The 20723-nt window shown below is 37.5% G+C and overlaps 1 protein-coding gene across 1 annotated transcript; it reads left to right on the top strand.

Annotated features, from left to right (window-relative positions):
• Positions 1 to 891: 891 nt before the first annotated feature.
• MTFMT (mitochondrial methionyl-tRNA formyltransferase) lies at positions 892 to 19987 on the top strand. Its single transcript, XM_029237858.1, has 9 exons — positions 892 to 1246; positions 3130 to 3339; positions 4824 to 4946; positions 6683 to 6785; positions 7918 to 7993; positions 11147 to 11238; positions 17393 to 17471; positions 18329 to 18411; positions 19583 to 19987. Exons 1-9 carry the CDS (start codon positions 1008 to 1010, stop codon positions 19766 to 19768), a joined length of 1191 nt encoding a protein of 396 aa, XP_029093691.1. The 5' UTR covers positions 892 to 1007; the 3' UTR covers positions 19769 to 19987.
• The last annotated feature ends 736 nt before the right edge of the window (positions 19988 to 20723 follow it).

Here is a 20723-nt window from a genome sequence, read left to right as displayed (position 1 = left end):
CAGTAATTCCAAATTGTGTGAGAAGCAGAGGTCCCCACAGAGCATTAAAAGGGCACATAGAGAAAGACATTAAGTCCATGCAAGCAAGAGCTCAGGTCTTCAGGAAGGATGTCTGACCTTGGCATTGAAGAATGGATAGCATTTAGAGAGGAAGAGAGGTGGGGAGGGCAGTAAAACTAGAAGAGAATCTGGTCTCCACTCAACAGCCAGGATGTGTGACCATCCTCAAGGAGAAGGCCAGTGCATAGGCCTCAGGAATACAGAATCTAAGCACTGAAGATCTTTAGAGGTCTTCTGAGGACAGCTTCCCCTGCCCATTTTCCTTAAGAGTCTCTTCTATGATATCCCTCGGTGTGGGAGGGAACCCACGGGGTACGGGCAAGAGCAGGCTTTGATTCACCAGAGTGACTACGAACAAGAATTAAGCCTCCGTTTCCTCAGGGGCAAAAAGGGGACATTGACTTCCCTAGTACATAGGATTGCTATGAAGGCCAAATGGTTAGGATCACAGAATTTGGAGCTACATGGGGCTAGCTGTGAGGATCCTACATAGGTAATTACCTTAATTTGACGGAGCCTCAGATCCTCTTCAGTAAAATGGTTGTAATAATATCTACCTGGTATAGTTGATATGAGGATTAACTAAACTAACAGATATATAAAATGCTTAGCCAAAGCATGGCTTCTAGTAAATATTAGTTATAATGGCTGAGAAAATGATACAGAAATAAATAAATGAGATTTCGTCGTCTGAAAACACATATGATTTGTTCCAAAAGAGTTGTTTGGGGAGATTGGCTAAATCGTGCAAACAAATGCAACAAAAGTCACGGGGGCACTTGAACCGGCAAATTCCTTCATCTGCCGCGCCTGCAATCAGGCAAGCCCCGCCCCAGTCGCTGAAAGACCTCGCCCATCGGGTTTCCTCCCCGGCCCCGCCCCTCCTGCCTAGCTCCTGCTCCCCCCACGACAACGCGCCTGCGCAGGGTGGGCCGCCCGCGGAGGCAATGAGGGTTCTGGTACGCTGCTGCTGGGGGCCCCTGCCAGGCGGCGGCGGCAGCGGTGGCGGCGGCGGCGCGGGCAGGAGGCCGAGCCCTCAGTGGCGAACCCTGCTCGGCCTGAGCGGATCCTCTGGCGGGGAGGACGGCCGGGGCGCTCGAGTCCGCGAGAAGCCGCCTTGGCGGGTGCTCTTTTTCGGCACTGACCAGTTCGCCCGCGAAACGCTGCGGGCGCTGCAGGCCGCCAGGTACCGGGGCCAGGGACTGGGAGGCCCGGGTGTCGAGGACGCGGCTGGGGAGCCGCTGCGGCCGGCCTCGAGGGTTTGGACTCCTAGTCGGGGAAAGCAGGTGCGCCGGAGGGGTGTGGGCCCAGATCTCGGCGTCTCCGGGCTCCCGGAAGGTGCTCGGTCAGCCCTTGGGCGCCCGCCTGGTCCCGTCCGGTCTACACGCCCGACTCTTTCCGCGCTCTGAGCGCCACCGGGCGCCCCGCGGTGCCAAGGCCGCGCTCATTGCTTTACCTGCATCACCTCCGTCCAGTCCCACCACCTCCCTGCCCGTTTAGCATGTAAACCGTAGCCCAGAGAGGTTAAGAGATTGCCCAGGGTCATCAGCTGAGCAGGTTGGTACTAAAACGGGCTCTGACTTCAAAGACCTCCCCTTTCCACTTCCTCCTACTCACCTGATTTGTATCACCTAATCCTTTGGGCTTCTTCCCAGGCACAGGCATCCATCCCTCTGCACACGCTTGCCTCACGCCTTCGCTCCCCATCGCCTCCCTGTATACAACCGGATCCAGTTTTCTGAGACTGAAATGAAGACATAGTACAAAAACGAACTGTTTTCCTATGAATAAATTTATAAATCAGAACTCTTAGGTATACATTTAGTATTTCTAAAATTTAACAAATTGTGTTTCCTGGACAAAAATAATTGAGATCCAGCCTGTCCTGAAAGTCCATGGTATGTGGTGGCTATGCCCATATATCCTGCTCTGTCTCCTTTCCCCAGCCTCCATTTTTTATTTCCCCACTCCGTTTTTTCCTGATGCACCCTCACACTCATTTCTGTCATCTCCCTCCATCAAGTCTTCTCTACAAATACTTCCCAGCAGACCCTGATGTTGACTTATTCATGAATCCCCTTGTATTTCCCCCTTCACACACTCCCCTCTATAACACACCCTGAAACACTTCCTTCACACATGTTCCCTTTGCACACCTCCGTAATACACTCTCTACATGCTACTTTCCGTGTATGGCCTCCTGCATCTCTCACTGCATGTATCCTGACGCTTCTGCTGATGCTTCACTTGGCAGCTCCAGTACTTCTGCACTTTTTCTTTTGGGCCCTCCTGTCTATTCCTTTTCTCATAAATCCTCAACATTTATGATGATGTACCTGCATGATGCAGTCAGTACCTGCTAAATAAATAAATAAACAGCCCCAGGCACTGGAATACTTTGCAGCAGGTTAAAAAAATGAGGTAGTGCTACATATAATGTCATGGAATGATGCCCATGGTGTGTGTGTGTGTGTGTATATATATATATATATATACACACACATATATGTATATATATATATTTTTTAAGTATTGTTTGAATAACGTGGTTATAGTAAAAAATTCAAAAGATATAAAATGGGAAGTCAGTCCCTTCCATCTCTTTCTCCCAGTCCCCAGTTCTCTTCAAAGATAGCCACTGTTTTCAGTTTCCTGTTCTAGAAATGTTTGATGCATATAGAAGCAAGTGTATATTTAACCCATTTTTTAAAAAGACTCACATAATAGCATACATAGTGTTAAGAGAAAAAAACAAAATGCAGGACAGTATATATAATATTACAATTGTGTAAGATGTCTGTACTGTATATGTTTCTGCACGCACAGGAAATTTCTACAACCATAACAGTCCAAACAGTGGCCAGTAGCTACTTGTGGCTCTTTAAATTTAAAACAATTAAAATTAAATAAAAATAAAACTTTAGTCTCTCAGTTGCACTAGTTTTAATCATTTACCCTTAAATGCTTTGTTAATTTAATCATAAAAATGCCTTAGAAATGCGTGAAGTAGTTTAGCTTTCCGACATTGTCTTAACACTGTCACATTTTCTTCTAATCTTTCCAATTTAGGGAAAACAAAGGGGAAGAGTTAATTGAAAACTTGGAGGTGGTCACAGTTCCCTCCCCATCACCAAAAAGACTGCCAGTGAAGCAATATGCTGTCCAATCTCAGCTTCCAGTGTATGAGTGGCCAGATGTGGGATCTGGAGAATATGATGTTGGAGTGGTAGCTTCATTTGGCCGGCTTTTGAGTGAGGCTCTTATTCTTAAATTTCCCTAGTAAGTTTTATTTGTAAGGAAAAACAGTGTAGAGACCTTGGTCTTTATGTATGGATCTGGTATCTATAAAGTGCATTAACTTGAACTTAATTCTGCTTTCTTTAGTATTTTCTCTTAAAATAAAAGGTTTTATTAGTGGCATGAATTGTTAAAATGTGTGATACTCTTTATCTCTATCTATGGGCTCTCACCCACCCTCATTTAAATTCCATATGTATGCTAATAACTCCCAGATGTGTCCCTCCAGTTCCGATCTCTCCCTGAACTCCAGGCCCCTGATAGCCACTGCCTCCTCCGCAGCTGTGCTTGGATGTCTGATAGGCACCTTACATGTAAGATGTCCAAAACAACATTCCTGAACTTTCACCCCAAAACCTGCTCCTTCCCAAAATCTTCATCTCAGTATATGGTAACTCCAGCCTTTAAGTTGCTCGGACCCAAAGCCTTGGCATTATTCTTAATTCCTTATCTCACACCACGCATCCAATCTATCAGGAAATCCTGTTGGCTGTGCCTTTGAAATCTCTCTAGAATGTCTGATTCTCATCACTTCCTCTGCCACCACTCTTGGCTGTCATACTGCAGTAGCCTCCTAAGTGGTCTCCACTTTTGTCTTTGGCCCTCTCAGTCTTTTACCACCCAACACCAAAGTGATCCTTTTAAAACATAAGTCAGATCATGTCACTCTGCTCAAAATTCTCTGGTGGTTTTCCATCTTGCTCAGAATACAAGTCGAGTCCTTATATTGGCCTGTGAGGGCAGAATTTTTTTTTTTCTGTGTGGTTCACTGTTGCTTATATCCCCAGCACTTAGTGCCAGAACATGCATTGTGCTCAGTAAATATTTGTTGGAGGAATGAGACTGGGCTGAACAGTGGAATTTAGAATATATATATACACATATGCACTGTCAAGTGTATACTCATGCTGATGGAGACATTAAACTAATGACAGATGAGTAAATTATTAAAATTGCTCATTAATGGGTGAAAGGTGTATAGGGATAAACAGCAAAGGTGGATAAATCATTAGATGGGGATTTAAGAAGCTTGTTTTAGGAACTCTATATACAAACTAAGTGAAGTGAGGGTAATTATGTAACTAAGCTATACGTATAATTCACATCATCCATGAGATGCACGATTGGATTTGAGTGGTTTTTCTCATATAGTAAAAAACACATTTTTTTGTCTTTAAAAACTCCCAGACATTGCGAGCTATGTCTCGAATTGCGAAGCTGGAACATCTTCAGAACAATGAATAGTTGTTCCTGCTCTTTTTTTAATTGAGTTTCATTGGTCTCTTATGGTAAGAAAGTTGAACTTAGCTCTGACTCCTGCTTCAGTTGGTATGAGACTAGATTTAACTGTTTTTCAACATTTCTGGGCAAGTTTAATGATGAAAAGTGCATATTAGTTTAGGTAGCAGTAAATTAAATGGTAAAAAGCCCACTTGCATACTAATTTCCTGCCTTTTCTGACTCAGTGGCATCTTGAATGTCCATCCCAGTTGCCTCCCGAGGTGGCGTGGTCCAGCCCCTATAATCCATACGGTCTTGCACGGAGACACAGTTGCTGGAGTAACGATTATGCAAATTAGACCTAAAAGGTAGAGCATATTTTCTTGAGACTTTTCGTGATGTTGAATGTTGATGTCAGTCTGCCTGGGGGGAAGTGGAGGTGGATGAGTGGGTACTAATCACTCTAATTTATTACTAATTTCTAACTCCTAATTTCTAATCAGGAGTTAGAAATTAGTAATAAATTAGAGTTTACTAGAGTACTAATTTCTCTAACTCCTGGGTTTCTTCCTGGTTTCTAACATAAACCACATGTGTTTTGGCATTTACACAGTGTCTCTTTAAACTTGTTAATTGAAATAAATTATTAACAACTGAATTTCTATAAACGATGTTGTGTAGATGAGAGATGGATTTTTGTATATTAGTTATGAATCTCTGTTCTGCTGGCTTTGGTTTCTATGGTCAAAAATTTTTTGGAACCTGAAGTAAGAATATGTTGTATATCAATGTGTTATATAATTGTCTTAAATGTTTAAAATTATACCTACAATCTAAGAAACAATTATTTTAAATTGTTTTAGGAGTGTATTATGCCTCTGCCTATTATCACCTAACGTCCCCATAGAAAAGAAAAATTCACAAGTTCACAAGACCAAGTCAATATCTGGGATTTGCTTTAACTTACTTCAAAAAAAAAAAAAGAGAGGAGGGGCAGATGAAACAAGAGTGGCGAAACTTTGGTAATTCTCAAATCTGGGAGATGTGTATATGGCGATTCCTTAGACTGTTCATTCTGTTTTTGGAATGTTTGTAACTTTTCATAATAAGCATTTTATTAAAGCTCATAGGTTAAAAATAGAGTTAACAGACCACAAAGTTAAGTATTTAAAACAAAATATATTTCTAATAAAAGCTGATGGCCAATATTTGCAGAGCTTGATATAAAATATTGAATATAAGACTTATGGGAATGCAAATACCCTTGCACCTACTTATAATCACTATTGATTATAATTCAGGCAAAATGCTTGTCCTTTGAGAAAGGAAATACAGGAAGGAATCATTGTAAATTCCTAGTTGTACTTCCTTGGAAAACATATCTTTGCTCCGTACTTTCATTATATAATTAGAGATTTTTTTCGTACTATTTACTACTAATGATAGAATTATTTGTAGTTGCAATTAAATCCCTGATATACAACCTTTTTTCCTTTGTGAAAAAATAAACCTAAAATCTAAATATAGGCCAGATTTTGCTCTCCCTTCTTTCTTTTTTTTTAATTTTATGGATTTTAATTTTTAAAATTTTAATAATTTAGTAAAATGACTGTATTAGAATTTAATTTTGTTAAGCTCAAGTATTGACTCCATAAATGACCAGAAAATGGTACTTAAGAATAAAGCAGATGAAAATGCAGAGAATGGTGAAAAGTTAATGCGCTTAAACTATCTAGTTGATAGACTAAAGTGATATTAGTAACATGCTAATGTTGCTCTCCCTTCTTTCAAACTTACATTTCTCCCTTGCCAATGGCTAATAGTCACATTCATGGCCACGGTTAAACTATCCTTGTGGGGGAATTTCCTGGCCTTCCAGTGGTTAGGACTCTGCACTTCCACTGCAGCGGGCCCAGGTTCGATCCCTGGTCAGGGAACTAAGATCCCATAAGCTGCACTGTGTGGCCTAAAAAAACAAAACAAAACCCACCTGAACAAACAAAAAAACTATCCTTGTGGTATATAAACATTCATGTAGACAAACATATTGATCTTAAGAAATAGTCAGTAATCATGTTATTATTTGCTTTTGATTTTTTGGTAGGTTTGATGTAGGCCCAATTCTCAAACAGGAAACGGTTCCTGTACCACCCAAGAGCACCACAAAGGATTTGGAAGCAGTGCTGTCAAGACTGGGTGCCAACATGGTACAGTTTTCCAATATCCCCCTGCTTGTTTCCTAAGTGGTTATGATGAAAAGAACAATTTTATGATGTGTGATTCTAAGCTTCTCTTTAAAAAGTGGTTTCTATTCCTGGCTTCCTAAAAATTAGCATGGCTTTTGTGATCTTATGTGAGTCTTTGAGAATTTACACAGAGTATGTACTTAATCAAAGCTTTTGAATGAAATATGTGATTTTATATGGTCTGTTACATTTCATGGTGAGGCTTTTAGACTATTCTTCCCATTTTCACTCTCCTTAGTCTCATAGATGTACCATTCACCCCTGTCGAACTGAACTAACATCATTTCCTAAGTAAGTCTCTGTTTTCCTCCCACTTCTGTGCCTGTGTTCCAGTCATTTGCATCTGTACCATTGGAATTCTGCTGACCCCCTAGCTGTGAATGAACTCTGAGAGTTTTTTTGGAGTCTGCATAAAATAGGGTGTGAATAAAGGCTTAATGACCCAATTAATGATTTTCATCTGAACTGAATTTTCTGTAGTGGAACCCCCCTCCACCCCACCCCCCGCTGTATAGATGATGCTTCCCATTCTAGGCACTCACCTCGGAAATGCTGTTATTATAGTGTCTGTCGTTTATTGAGCACTGGCTTGTGTGCCAAGACTGTTTTAGATACTTTCATAGACATTTGTTTTTTTACCTTCGCAAGAAACCTTTGAGGTAGCTATTGCTTTCAACTGTTTTATAGATAATGACATTGAAGGCCACAGACAAGTAAAATAACTTTTCCACAGTGACACAGCTAGCAGGTGGTAGAACTGGGATTTGAACCCAGACCTGTGTGACTCCAGAGTACGAAGTCCCCACTGCCTTCCTTCAGAGTGAGAGTGAGAGTGTGGATGGCCGAGCACCGGCTGTTCTGATAGCCAGTCGAGGCTCAGCATTCTCTGGAAGGAAATCAATGACCTGTACTCTACAGAGAGCAACATCTGCACTGAAACTCCACCAAGTAGATGGATCCTCACAGCTTAAGCCAATTTACTGCTTTACCCTGCCACACAGCTCTTAAAGCTGTAATTTCATGGTGCTGAATTGTAATGTATTTCTGCTTTCGTTCTTTTCATCCTGAATATATTACTCTCTTTTTTTTTAAGCTTATTTCAGTTTTGAAAACTTTGCCTGAAAGTTTGAACAATGGAAGGCAGCAGCCAGCCGAGGGGGTGACACATGGTAAGTGCAGATGGCAGAGACTCTTACATGTTTCCTAAGGTTTTGTTTGTTGTGATGGCATCTGAATACTGTGGCTTCCTCACTTGCAAGTTTCCCTTAATTTTGACTAAAGATTGAATGTCCACTTGCATGTCATTTTCCAGAGAATGATTGGTAAGGGGTCTCTCTCCCTCTTCACATTTAGCCTTATGAAAGATAAGAACAATTTTCTCTATTCTTTATATTGAAAAGTACCAAACACAAAGGTAAGTTGAAAGACAGTAAATACCTGTTTAACCCAGAGTCAACAATTATTAATGTTTGGCCATATTTTCTTTATATATGTGTTTATGTAGCATATATATTTTAATTTTTGCTATACCATTTGGAAGTATGCATCATGACCTTTCATCCCTAAATATTTCAACATGCATCTCCTAGGAAAAATGAACAGTTCCCTAATAGCATCGAATAGCCAGTCCGTATTTAAATTTTCCTGACACTCTAAAAACATATTTTATAGCTGTATATTTTTTCAAACTAGGATCCAATTATAATTAGTCGTATGTCTCTTTAGTCTCATTAGAGTAATTCCTCCACTATTTTTTTCCCTCCATGTCATTAACTTTTTGAAGAGACCAGGCCAATTGTCATTTTCCTTCCAGTGTTGTTTAATGTGTTTTTCTAGCCCTTAAAGTTCCTGTAAATCGGAAGTTCTAAAGGCTTGATGAGATTCGGGCTGAAAGTTTGTGGAAAGTATTTCATAGATGATATTGATTTCCAGTGATATTTGTTTCAGTTTGTTTTTTAACCTTAAGGGTTGCTTTTTATTTTTATTTATGATGTAATTTTATTTCTTGACTATGTAAGACATTTACATGACTCAAAAGTTAAAACTGTTTAAAGGATCTACTCGGAGAAGCCCCACCTCCGTCCCCTACAGTCTTAGGGAGTCATATCAGTAAGCCATAATACCAGGTTGCATCAAGGCTAGTGAAGCTAAATTTGATCACTTGGTGGAGGTGGTGACCACCACCAGATCTTTCCAGTGTAAAGATGTGTTTCTCCCTTTGCAAATGGCAGGTAATCCCTGGGGTAATACTTTGGCACCATGCAAATATCCGGTTCCCCACTAGCCTTTCACGTAACAATTTTAGCATGGATTGATGCTCCTTCCCTGAATGAATTATTTCAATGAAAATCAAAATGGTGATTTTCCAGTTCCTTTTATATTTAATAGTTGGCATTGTTCTGTAAAGAAGAGCTTTTCCTTATTAATTGCGGATGAATTTTAATTCATCCTAAAATGGCAGGATAAATGCTTAATTCTTTCTCTAATTATCAATTTTTAAAATAGGGAGTTGGTGCCATAATCACCTTCAATTATGGTGGCGAGTGAGTTTTTTTAGTCATTTGACTTGTGGATTTTTATTTACTGTGTTTTATAGTTAATTACATTCATAATGCTTTGTGCTGCTCAAGTTGTCCCAAATTTAGCTAGAGGTAGCCTCTTAAAGTTGGCTCCTGAATCCTTTTGATATCCCTCCACCCCCAGCTAGTTTTTGAGCGCTTCCTTGTTTCTATCGCAAAATGTCCCAGGCTCACCTTGTAAATTCTCTGTCCCATGTTGGGATCAGCCACCTCTCCCTTGTTTATTTTAGTTGGGGGGTAGTATTTAGAAACCGTCTAATACAATGATGTGTTCCAAAATGAAGTGTTAGTGGAGAAGGGTAGGCATTATATTTTTAAAAAATGTTTGAGTTCAGGGACTTCCCTGGCTGTCCAGTGGTTAAGACTTCACGTTCCAATGCAGGGGGTGCAGGTTCAATCCCTGGTTGGGGGATCCCACATGCCTCAGGGCCAAAAAAACAAAACATAAAACAGAAGCAGTATTGTAACAAATTCAGTAAAGCCTTTAAAAAAATATATTTGAGCTCATATTGTTTCTGATTCAAATTTTAAAGTACAGGGTTTTTCTGGTATTTTCTCTTACACAGAAAATCTTTTTTAAATCAATGCTGACCTGTTTTTTATTTGCTGTGCATAAAATAATTTCAAGATTACAACACCAGTATCACTACAGAAAGTGTAACTACTAAGTGAGAGTTAAGATTTTTCTGCAGTTTTTTTTCCTGCAGTTTTTTAAAATATATTCTACGAAGGGTATATAGTCAGAGTACTGTGTTCAAAACTTACTGGAGATAATTATTTTTTCCATGTGGTTTTGTTATCTAGTTTGATATATAGTTAAGTTCCTTTGTTTCAGTTTGTTTTTAATTTTCAGGGTTGCATTTTCCTCTTTACAACTAATTATTATTATTATTATTTTTTTTTTACGGCACGCGGGCCTCTCACTGTTGTGGCCTCTCCCGTTGAGGAGCACAGGCTCCGGACGCGCAGGCTCAGCAGCCATGGCTCACGGGCCCAGCCACTCCGCGGCATGTGGGATCTTCCCGGACCAGGGCTCGAACCCGTGTCCCCTGCATCAGCAGGCGGACTCTCAACCACTGCGCCACCAGGAAAGCCCTGAAGAGCTTTTCATATGTTTAAGGACTATTTGCATTTCTTTTTTTCTGAGAAGGGTCTGTTATATCTTTTGCCCATTTTTCTATCTGGTTTTTGGTCTTTTTTGTCTCAGTTTTTAGGAGTACTTTGTGTAATAGATATAAATAAACCTATATAATAGATACAAAGTACTCCTAAATATAATATAAATATATATAACACATATATATATAGTAATTACATATAAATATTTATATTTATTATAGATATATCTCTCATGGAATATATATAAACAGATATAAAGTACTGTGATATAAGTTGCAAATAACTTGTTTGTCATTTGTTTTTTGGCTTGATTTATGACATTTCTTTTTGTCTTACAAAAGTTTAATTTTTTGTAGTCACATTTATCATTCTTTAATTGCTTCTGGATTTTGAGTCATAGAAGAACTTTTTCTATTCCTAGGTTATAAAGAAATTTACCCATGTTTTCTTCTAGTACTTTTATTTACTATGTATGTATGTGTATATCTTATATTATGGAAAATTTAAAACATACAAAAGTTGAGAATATAATGAATTCTCTTGTATCTGTCGTTCAGTATCAGTAATTACCAATTTATGGTCACTGATCTGATATTCATTCTTGCTATTGGCTTTATCTTATAGCCCCTAAGATTTCTGCTGCTACCAGCTGTATAAAATGGGAGGAACAAACTTCAGAGCAAATATTCAGACTTCATCGTGCCATTGGAAATATAGTAAGTTGGAAGTCAAATTGCAGTTTTACCTAATTGTGTGTGTGAGTGTGTGTGTGTGTGTGTGTGTGTAATTTACTTTTGAAATATTTTAATTTAGGAATAAATCTCATAAAACCAAAGGATCCTGAAGTTCATTTATTTTTAAATAACTATTTTTTGGTTCTTTTGAACCTAGGGGCAGGACAGGAATAAAGACACAGTAGAGAATGGACTTGAGGACAAGGGGAGGGGGACGGGTAAGCTGGGACGAAGTGAGAGAGTAGCACTGACATATATACAACACCAAATGTAAAATAGATAGCTAGTGGGAGGGGTGGGATAAGGAGGGTGGAGGGAGGCTCACGAGGGAGGGGATATGGGGATATATGTATACATACAGCTGATTCATTTTGTTATGCAGCAGAAACTAACACAACACTGTAAAGCAATTATACTCCAATAAAGATGTTAAAAAAAGAAACTACTTTTTTATTGGGATAAAATATATATAACATAAAATTTACCATTTAAACCATTTTTAAGTGTATACTTCAGTGGCATTAAGTACATTTACATTGTTATGCAACCATCACCAGTATCCATTTCCAGAACTTTTTCATCATCTCAAACTGAAACTCTATACCCATTAAATAACAACTCCTCATTCCCCCCGCCCCACAGTCCCTGGTAATCACTATTCTACTTCCTGTCTCTATGAATCTGCCTTTTATAGGTACCTCATATAAGTGGAATCATACAATATTTATCCTTCTGTGTCTGGCTTATCTCACCTAGCATAATGTTTTCAAGTTTCATTCATGTTGTACCATGTATCAGAATGTCATTACTTTTTTAGTCTGAATAATATTCCATTGTATGTATATAGCACATTTTGTTTATGCATTTGTCTATCGATGGACATTTGGGTTGTTTCTACCTTTTAGCTAATGTGAATAATGCTTCATGAACTTGGGTGTACACATATCTGTTTGAGTCCCTGTTTCAGTTCTTTTGAATATATGACATTCATTTTTTAAATATTCTTTAAACTTCAAGTTTTCATAGGGGCCTTAGAATTCACAAAGTACTTTAAAATAGATATTTTGCCATCTCCCATAGCCAAATTTTATTATCCTGTTTCATAGATGAGGAGAATGAAAATGAAGTGACTAACTTCGGGTGCCCAGTCACTGAATAATGAACCTAAATCTTCTAACTCCTAGTCCAATGCTTTTACTAGTATGTCTTTCTGCCTTTGGCCCATTTTTTACAACTGAATTCTTAAATCCTTGATTTTTACATATGGCATATAAAATCTAGTTGTAATAACTTGTTAAAATATCTGAATTAAATTCTCAGTTCTTTGACAAATTTATTGGGTTTTTTTCCCTTCATTTTGATAGCATCTTATGTTGTTGGAACTCTGCGTCTACCAAGTGTGGGGTTTTTAATGGACCTCCTCTGTAGGTTAAAATGGAGAACTGCCATTGAATATCTGTAGCATGCCAGGTTCTTCGGTGAGGATTACAGCCTCCTGTTATGGGTATTATCCCATTTTACGTTAATGAAATTGAGGCTTAAAGAAGATACTCAGTGAATGGCTGTTGAATGTTGCTCAAGGTCACATTGCTAGTTAGTGAGAGTCAGGTTTTGAACCAGATCTGCCTGACGTCAAACCCTGTACTTTCCCCACTGTAAGAGAACGGCATAGGGCAAGGAACATTGACTTTAGAGCCAGACGGAGCAGGGTTCCATCTTCTCTCTGCTACTTCCTAGCTTTGTAGACTTGAGAAGGTTATTTAATCTCTGAGCTTTAGTTAGTTCATTTGAAAATTAGAATGATATAATGTATATAAAGCATCTAGTACAGTATCTGAGTAGGTACTCATTAAATGATATCTGCTCTTATTCATTCATTAAACAAAATATTTATTGAAAGCCTATTATATGTCAGGCATTGTTCTAGGTATTAGAGGTGATGTGAGAAGACGGAAACAAATAAATAAGAAAAATATCAGATGGTGTGATAAGCTCTTTGATGAAAATTAAAATAACGTGATAGATTAACTGGTGGCTATTTTAGACTGGATATCTAAATGGGGACGGCCACTTTGAACTGACATTTAAGCTGAGGTGTGAAAGACAATAAGGAGCAAGTCATGCCAAGGTCAGGAAAAGACCATTCCAGGCAGAGGGAGCAGCTAGTACAAAAGTCAAGTAAGCTAAACCAGATAAAGATTTTACAAGAAAAGAAAACTACAAATCAATAGCCCCTATTAATATAGAGGCAAAAATCCTTAACAGAATTAGCAAAGTGAATCAAACAACATGTAGAAAAGGATTATACACTATGACCAAGTGGGATGTAGCCCAGGAATGTAAGGCTGGTTCAACATACAAAAATCAATCCACGTAATATACCATATTAATAAAGGACAAAAGCCACATAATTATCTCAGTAGGTGCAGAAACAGCATTTGAAAAATCCAGTACCTTTTCATGATAAAAATGTTCAACAAACTAAGAATAGATGGGAACTTCCTCAACCTGATGAAGAATATCTACAAAAAGATCCAAATCTAACATCATATTTGATGGCGAAAGATTGAAAGTGTTCCCTGTAAGATCAGGAACAAGACCAAGATGTCCACTCTCACCACTTCTATTCAACATTGTACTGGAGGTTATAGCCGGGGTGATTAGGCAAGAAAAAAGGAACAATGTAAAACTATATTTGCAGATGGTGTAATCTTATATATAGAAAATTATAAATAATTCCACCCCCCAAAACTAATAGGGCTAATAAACAGTAAAGAAGACCTAAGTAAATGGAAGGGCCTCTGTGTTTATGGATTCGAAGACTTAATATTGTTAAGACGGCACTATTCCCCAAATTGATCTACAGACTGAACACAATTCCTATAAAATTCCTAGTTGACTTCTTTGCAGAAATTGACAGGCTTATCCTAAAATTCATATGGAATCCCAAGAGGCCCAGAATAGACAGAAAATCTTGAAAAAGAAGAGTGAAGTTCCAATTTCAAAGTTCCTATGAAATCAGGACGCATAGTTCCTGATTTCAAAATTTACTACAATGCTACAGTAATCAAGGCAGTGTGATACTGACAGAGACACAAAGCTCAATGGGATAGAATTCAGAGTCCAGAAATAAACCCATACATTTATGATCACTTGATTTTTGATAAGGGTGCCAAGGCAATTTGATGGGGAAAGAATAATCTTTTTACCGCATGGTGCTTGGACAACTGGATATCCACAATCAGAAGAAATGGATTTGGATCCCTACCTCATACCACATATAAAAATGAACTCTAAATGGATCAGAAACCTAAATGTAAGAGCTGAAACTATGAAAACTCTTGGAAGAAGATATAGGGGCATATCTTCATGACCTTGAAGTAGGCAGTGGTTCTTAGATATAATGCCTGAAGCATAAGCAACGAACTAAAAATAGAGAAATTGGACTTCAAAATTTAAAACCGTTGGGCTTCAAAGAACACTAACAAGAAAATGAAAAGACAACCTACATAATAAAAGAAGATATTTGCAAATCATATATCTGATGAGGGTCTAGTATCCAGAGTATATAAAGAACTTTTATAGCAAAAAGATAAATAACATGATTAGAAAATCAGCAAAGGATCTACATAGACACTTATCCTAAGAAAATATATAAATGGCCACTACGCATATGAAAAGATAATTTCATTAGTCATTAGGGAAATGCAAATCAAAACTATACTGAGATACCACTTCACACTCACTAGGATTACTGTAATTTTTCAAAACAGACAATAACAAGCGTTGACAGGGACATGGAGAAATTTGGAACCCTCATTCATTGTTGGTAGAAATGTAAAATGGGGCAGCTGCTTTAGAAAACAGTTTGACAGTTCCCCAAAAAGTTAAACACTGCATAATAATTCTTATCTTCTGCAATTCACCTTTCCTCTCCACTGAGAAATTCTTGTGCTACAAGAGAAGGAGTTTCTATCTTGGAGCCAGAAGGTGAAATTTGATTCCTAGAGTTGGCATGTATTAACCATGAGCTTCCGCTTTTCTGTCTCTAAAATGGGGTTAATGACCTGGTCCACAACTGTCAAGATCAAAGGAGATAAACTGTGAATTTAAATCCACGCCAACATATGATTTTGACAATAATGACAGTGGGCACAGAAATGACTGTTTTCTTACCATCACTTTCCTTTCTTCAGTGCTCTGATGATAAGGTGAAGATGAGCTTTACCTCAAGAACAAGAAGGGGATATTCTGATTTTATACCTATCATATTTATAGTTCTCAGTAAATATAGACATTTTTCAAACAGTAATTATGTTTCAGAAGTATTTTGAGTTCTTTGAAAGAAAAAAGTTGCACACATGAAAGTCATTTCATAACTTTTATTAGAAGCAGATGAAAGAAAAATAAGCAAATTATAGAAGAGGATATTTTACCAAAGTATGACATATATAAGGTTGTGAATACTTTTCTTCAAATTTACTTAGTTCTGATTCCTTTAATTCTCTGATTAATCGTTCACATCTTTGAAATAACCTAACTGTTCTGAAAGTAAAATGTCCTCATTAGAGAATGTCATCAAAAGAGCACTGAGCTGAGAATGAGAAAGCATAGATTCTGATCCTTGGCTCTGCCATTAACTAGCTGTGTCACCTTGGGAAAACAGCTGCACTTCTCTGGGCCTCACTATCCTCGTCTATGAAATAGAGGAGTGAACTGCAGTCTGAAAATCTGTTTCTTTACTTCAGGAATCTGAGAGAACTTATTTCCTGGTGTGTGTTAATTTCTGTTAGCCTATTTAAATCAAAATGTAATAAAGGTAACATTTCACACTGAGGGGAAGGGTGAGATGGATTATTCAATAAATAGTGTTGGGACAGCTGGTCAGCCTTTAAAAGGGGGAACCCTCAAGTCTCACCTTTTCAAATCAAAATAAAATCTAGATGGATCAAGGATTTAAGTGTTTTCAAAAAATGAAACCACAAAGAACTGGGAAAAAGAACAGTTGAATAATTTTATAATATTTGATAAACGTGGATAGGCCTTTTTAAGCATGACATGAACCAATGAAGTCATGAGAGAAGAGTGATAAATATTACTCCATAAAATTAAAAAATTATGCATGGAAAAAAATTACCCAATATTTAAAGTCAACAAACTAGAAAAATATTCATAATACGTCTGAGAACTAAAGGGCTAATTTCCTAAAAATATAAAAGCCCTTTCACAAATTAATAAGAAAGAGATGAATAACTCAGATTTTGTTGTTGTTGTTTGTTTGTTTTTTTTTAATGGGCAAAGGGCATAAATAGGCCTAAGAAATAAATAAAATGTGCAGGTAGATATGGACTGCTCCTCAGCCTCACTAATAATAAACAGCAATAAACTGTCATTTTTCTTCTCTTATCAAGGCAGTTTAACAATAAAATGTTGATACTCTTTAACCCTGGTGGTCCACTTAAAAAACAACTATTCTCCAGAAATATAAAAGTCCTCAAAGATATATCTACCAGGCTATTTGTTATCACATTTAAAATTTTTCATAATTTTGTAGTGTGTTATGAAATATCCATCATAAAGGCATTTGTTGCATAAATTATGGTACATTTTATAAAGTGGAATACTGTGCAGCAGATTAAAGAGTGAAATAGATAAGTGTGTACTGATGAAAATTTGTCCACAGCTTATGGTTAAGTAAAAAAAGTTCCTTGTCAAACAGTATGTTCTAGATTTTTGTGATAATTATATTTGTAGGAAAAATACAAGGATATACACATTGAACTATTAGCAGTGGTTACCTCTGGGGATGGGAGTACAGAATACTTTCACATTCTAATTCTTTTTAATATAGTTGTTGTAATGCTTGCATTTTTTAAAATGAGCATGATTTTTAACGAAGTATTAATGAAGATATAAACATTGATTTTAAAATAGTGTTTAATTTTAAGATCTAATGAATCCTGGAGACTGATGTAGAGGGTCATGTTATGTTCTATTCCGTAAGGTTTAGAGACTGAGTTCCCAATTCCTCTGTAATTGGGAGAGAAGTCAGACCGGATTAACACAAAATAGTAGTTGAAAAGGGTTTCAGGGTTGAGTGTATTTATTTATCATCCTTCTTTCATTTTGTTTGTAGATTCCGTTGCAGACACTCTGGATGAATAGTACCATTAAACTCCTGGATGTGGTAGAAGTTAATAGTTCAGTCCTCACTGGTACTTATTTTTGAATAGCTGACATGGAAAATGTTTTCAGTATAGTCTATTTGAAAATGTGTCTGTTTTACCATAGGTCCCATTTACTAAAAATAAGGATTCTTTTAGCTTGTTTCAGTTCAATAATTGTAATACTTTACATTCATTTATAGTCTTATTCTTTACAGTGTCCATTCACGTGTATTTTCTCTTCTGATCATCGTAAGAACCTGAGAAGTAGGCAGATCAGTGTTACTATCCCATTTTAAGCTCTGTGATTCCCTATGTTAAGGTTTTCAGGGAATGCAGAGTTCCTAGGTTGATTTCATTCTGGTGAATATCATAATGAAAATCTCTGGGCACCTCAGTGAGAATCTTAGGCCAGGGTGTAGCATTTCATGACCCTGGTCCATTCAGAGGCCCATCAGTGCCCTCCCATCCTGGTGGACTGAAGGAATGTGAGCCACAAAGGCAGAGAGTTCCCCAGAAATCTGGGAATTGGAACTTGTTTAGTCATGGATGGAAGGGCCAGCTTAGATCCTAAGTCTCCTGTATGTCTCTCCACTGGTAGCTAGTTATTTCCCCCAAATGGTCAAAACTTCTAGATTCAACATTTTAGATTGATCTCTGGGACACTGGGTAAAGGACTCATAGCTTCTTGTGTGTATGGAAAGCTTCCCTTTGGGTTCAAGATACACACAGAGCACCACAGCTCTATCATAAGTTTTAGATTACAAAGTCAGGGCATCAGCAGATGTGTACCCTCCGATATTAGTACTGTCTTGCAGAATGTTTTTTGATTTTTAAGAAGCATCGTGAAGTTGCATAATTATTTATTCTCTCTCTCATATCCCTCTTTTCCCCTCCCCTGTCTTTAGATCCAAAATTAACAGGACAGGCTGTTATTCCAGGATCAGTAATATACCACAGACAGTCACAAATACTGCTGGTTTGTTGCAAGGTACATTTTCCTTTAGTTTCACATTATCACACTTGTTTTACTGAGTTTATAGTTGATATCATTTGTCATTTTGAGCTGAGACTTCACTCAACTGCCTGCCCATCAGATTGAGCCAATGGACAGTTTAATTTTCTTAAGAAATAGTAGAATCTTTAGTATAATTTTTTTCAAGAGATGAAGTTTTACCAAGGTGTTATTATTACTCAGACCATGAAAGAAGATTCAGTAACTTTAGTTCTTTCTCAAAAGAAACTTGTATATTCTCAGTAATCCAATTTAATTAACAAGTCACCTTGTTAATAGGACTATCACAAAAAAATAGTAATGTCAAAGTATCTCACTGAACTACAACAGTGCCTGTATCCTACTTGCTTCTACTGTTTAATGTGGCTAGAGAGGAGATTTCTTAGCTATTTAAAATGACTTTGAAACCATTATCATTTTTAAGACAATGGCATTATCCTGAGAAGTGTTCCATGTTTCTTCCATTTCCTGAGTATTTTCCTTCATGTGGTATTTATGTGCAATGTTCCATGCTCAAGAAAGAGTATTTAAAATGTGTGATAGATTGATCTGACCTACACAAGACTGTAGATACAGAATGCCTACAGCAACCTGTCTTCAACTTATTCTGGAATAGCACTGGGTGCGTATGTCTGGGTCTGTATACATCTATACTGCAAATCCACAGTTTGCTCTCATAGAAGAAGTGGGTTGTCTCAACATGTGAGTTTGAGTCCCACCAGTTATGTCACCTTGGACAAATCACTCACACTCTCTGGGCATCAGTTTTCTCTTGTAAAATCAGTTTTCTCTGGGGATAATATTGGATCTGCCTACTTTTTAGAGTGCTTGTATTTTGACAACCAGTAACAATAAGATACATGAACATACTCTGAAAACTGTCAAGCACCACACAAATACAACGTACCTTTTTATTCTTCCCTGTCTATGTTTAAATAGATTTAAATAGGTCTATACATTTGTTATCACTCCTCGGTAATAAACTTTTAGAGTCAAAGAATCATATATGTTACTTAGTGCTATTTGTAGCCTGGCATTTAGTAAAGATTTGTTGGTTTATTTTTTTCATGATAAAAGTTTTATAAACTAAAATTTACCACCAGTTTTGCCAGCACCGCGTATTCACTATTTGTCTTTTGCCCTTTAGGATGGCTGGATTGGTGTTCGATCAGTGATGCTCAAGAAAACACTAACAGCTACTGATTTCTACAATGGATATTTACATCCCTGGTACCAAAAAAATTCCCTGGCTCAACCAAGCCAGTGCAGATTTCAGACTCTCAGACTTCCACTGAAGAAGAAGCAGGAAAAAAAAATTGTTGCTATGCAATAGTGCACCAAGTAGTTAGGAAGAAGATGGACAAGTACCTACTACATACTTGTAATTTGTTAAAAGCCTTATTTACAAGGAATTACCTTGACTTTCAGAGAAGATGACACTGTTGGAAGGAAAGATTGTTGTCAAAAAGATGAATTACCTCACTTTCCACTTTTCATTTAACAGTAGTTAAAAACAGCTTTTTCTATTTCAATAACAAAAGAAACTTTAAATTAAATTTTTATTTATAATATCAGATTCATGGAGATTGTATCTTTCCCTAAGAGCAAGTACAACTAACTGTTATGTGTATATACTGAGGAGAGGTTCTTTTAAAAAGTGCATCTATTAAATTTTAAAAATCATGTGTCCCCATTGACTATGTTACCATTTCAGTAGTGTTTAATCTGCATTTTGGATTTTCAACAAGGAGTAAAGTCAGCTCTTTAAATTTAGCTACCATCTAGTTCTCACCAAGTCATAAACATTCATAGTGTGTAATAATCTGTGTCACATTGATCTGTCCAATAAATTCAGATTTTACATCTAGATTTTCTTAACGTAGGAATACAGTAACATTCTTCAACGTATTTGTGCAGTAAAGGTTATTGAGCATCTGGTCTGTGCAAACTCATTTCCGTCTCCAGGAGAGTCAGGCCCTTCTGGAGGAGGAAGGAGGTGCAGTGGCCAGCTGTTGAATTTTTTAATATCTTTACATAATCAGCTTTTTCTGCCTAGATTCTATCAGTTAAAATCTGCAATCATTAATTCGTCCATTCAACAACATTTATTGATAGCGTGATCAGATAATTGGTCATCTAAATTAGGACATGTTCATGAGTAAAAAGAAGCAGGTTATATTAATTGTTTCTGGACAACAGGCATAAACAGGACTCTCCCAGGCAAACCAGGTTGTGTAAACATCCTATTTATTGAACACTTGCAGTGTACCCAGACTTTATGCTGATTG

Source organism: Monodon monoceros, unplaced genomic scaffold, assembly GCF_005190385.1.
Source record: "Monodon monoceros isolate NGI ecotype Baffin Bay Population unplaced genomic scaffold, NGI_Narwhal_1 Super_Scaffold_21, whole genome shotgun sequence".
Classification (NCBI taxonomy): Eukaryota; Metazoa; Chordata; class Mammalia; order Artiodactyla; family Monodontidae; genus Monodon; species Monodon monoceros.
The sequence above is the reverse complement of the archived record's forward strand: the minus strand, read 5'-3'. Positions and strand labels throughout refer to the sequence as shown.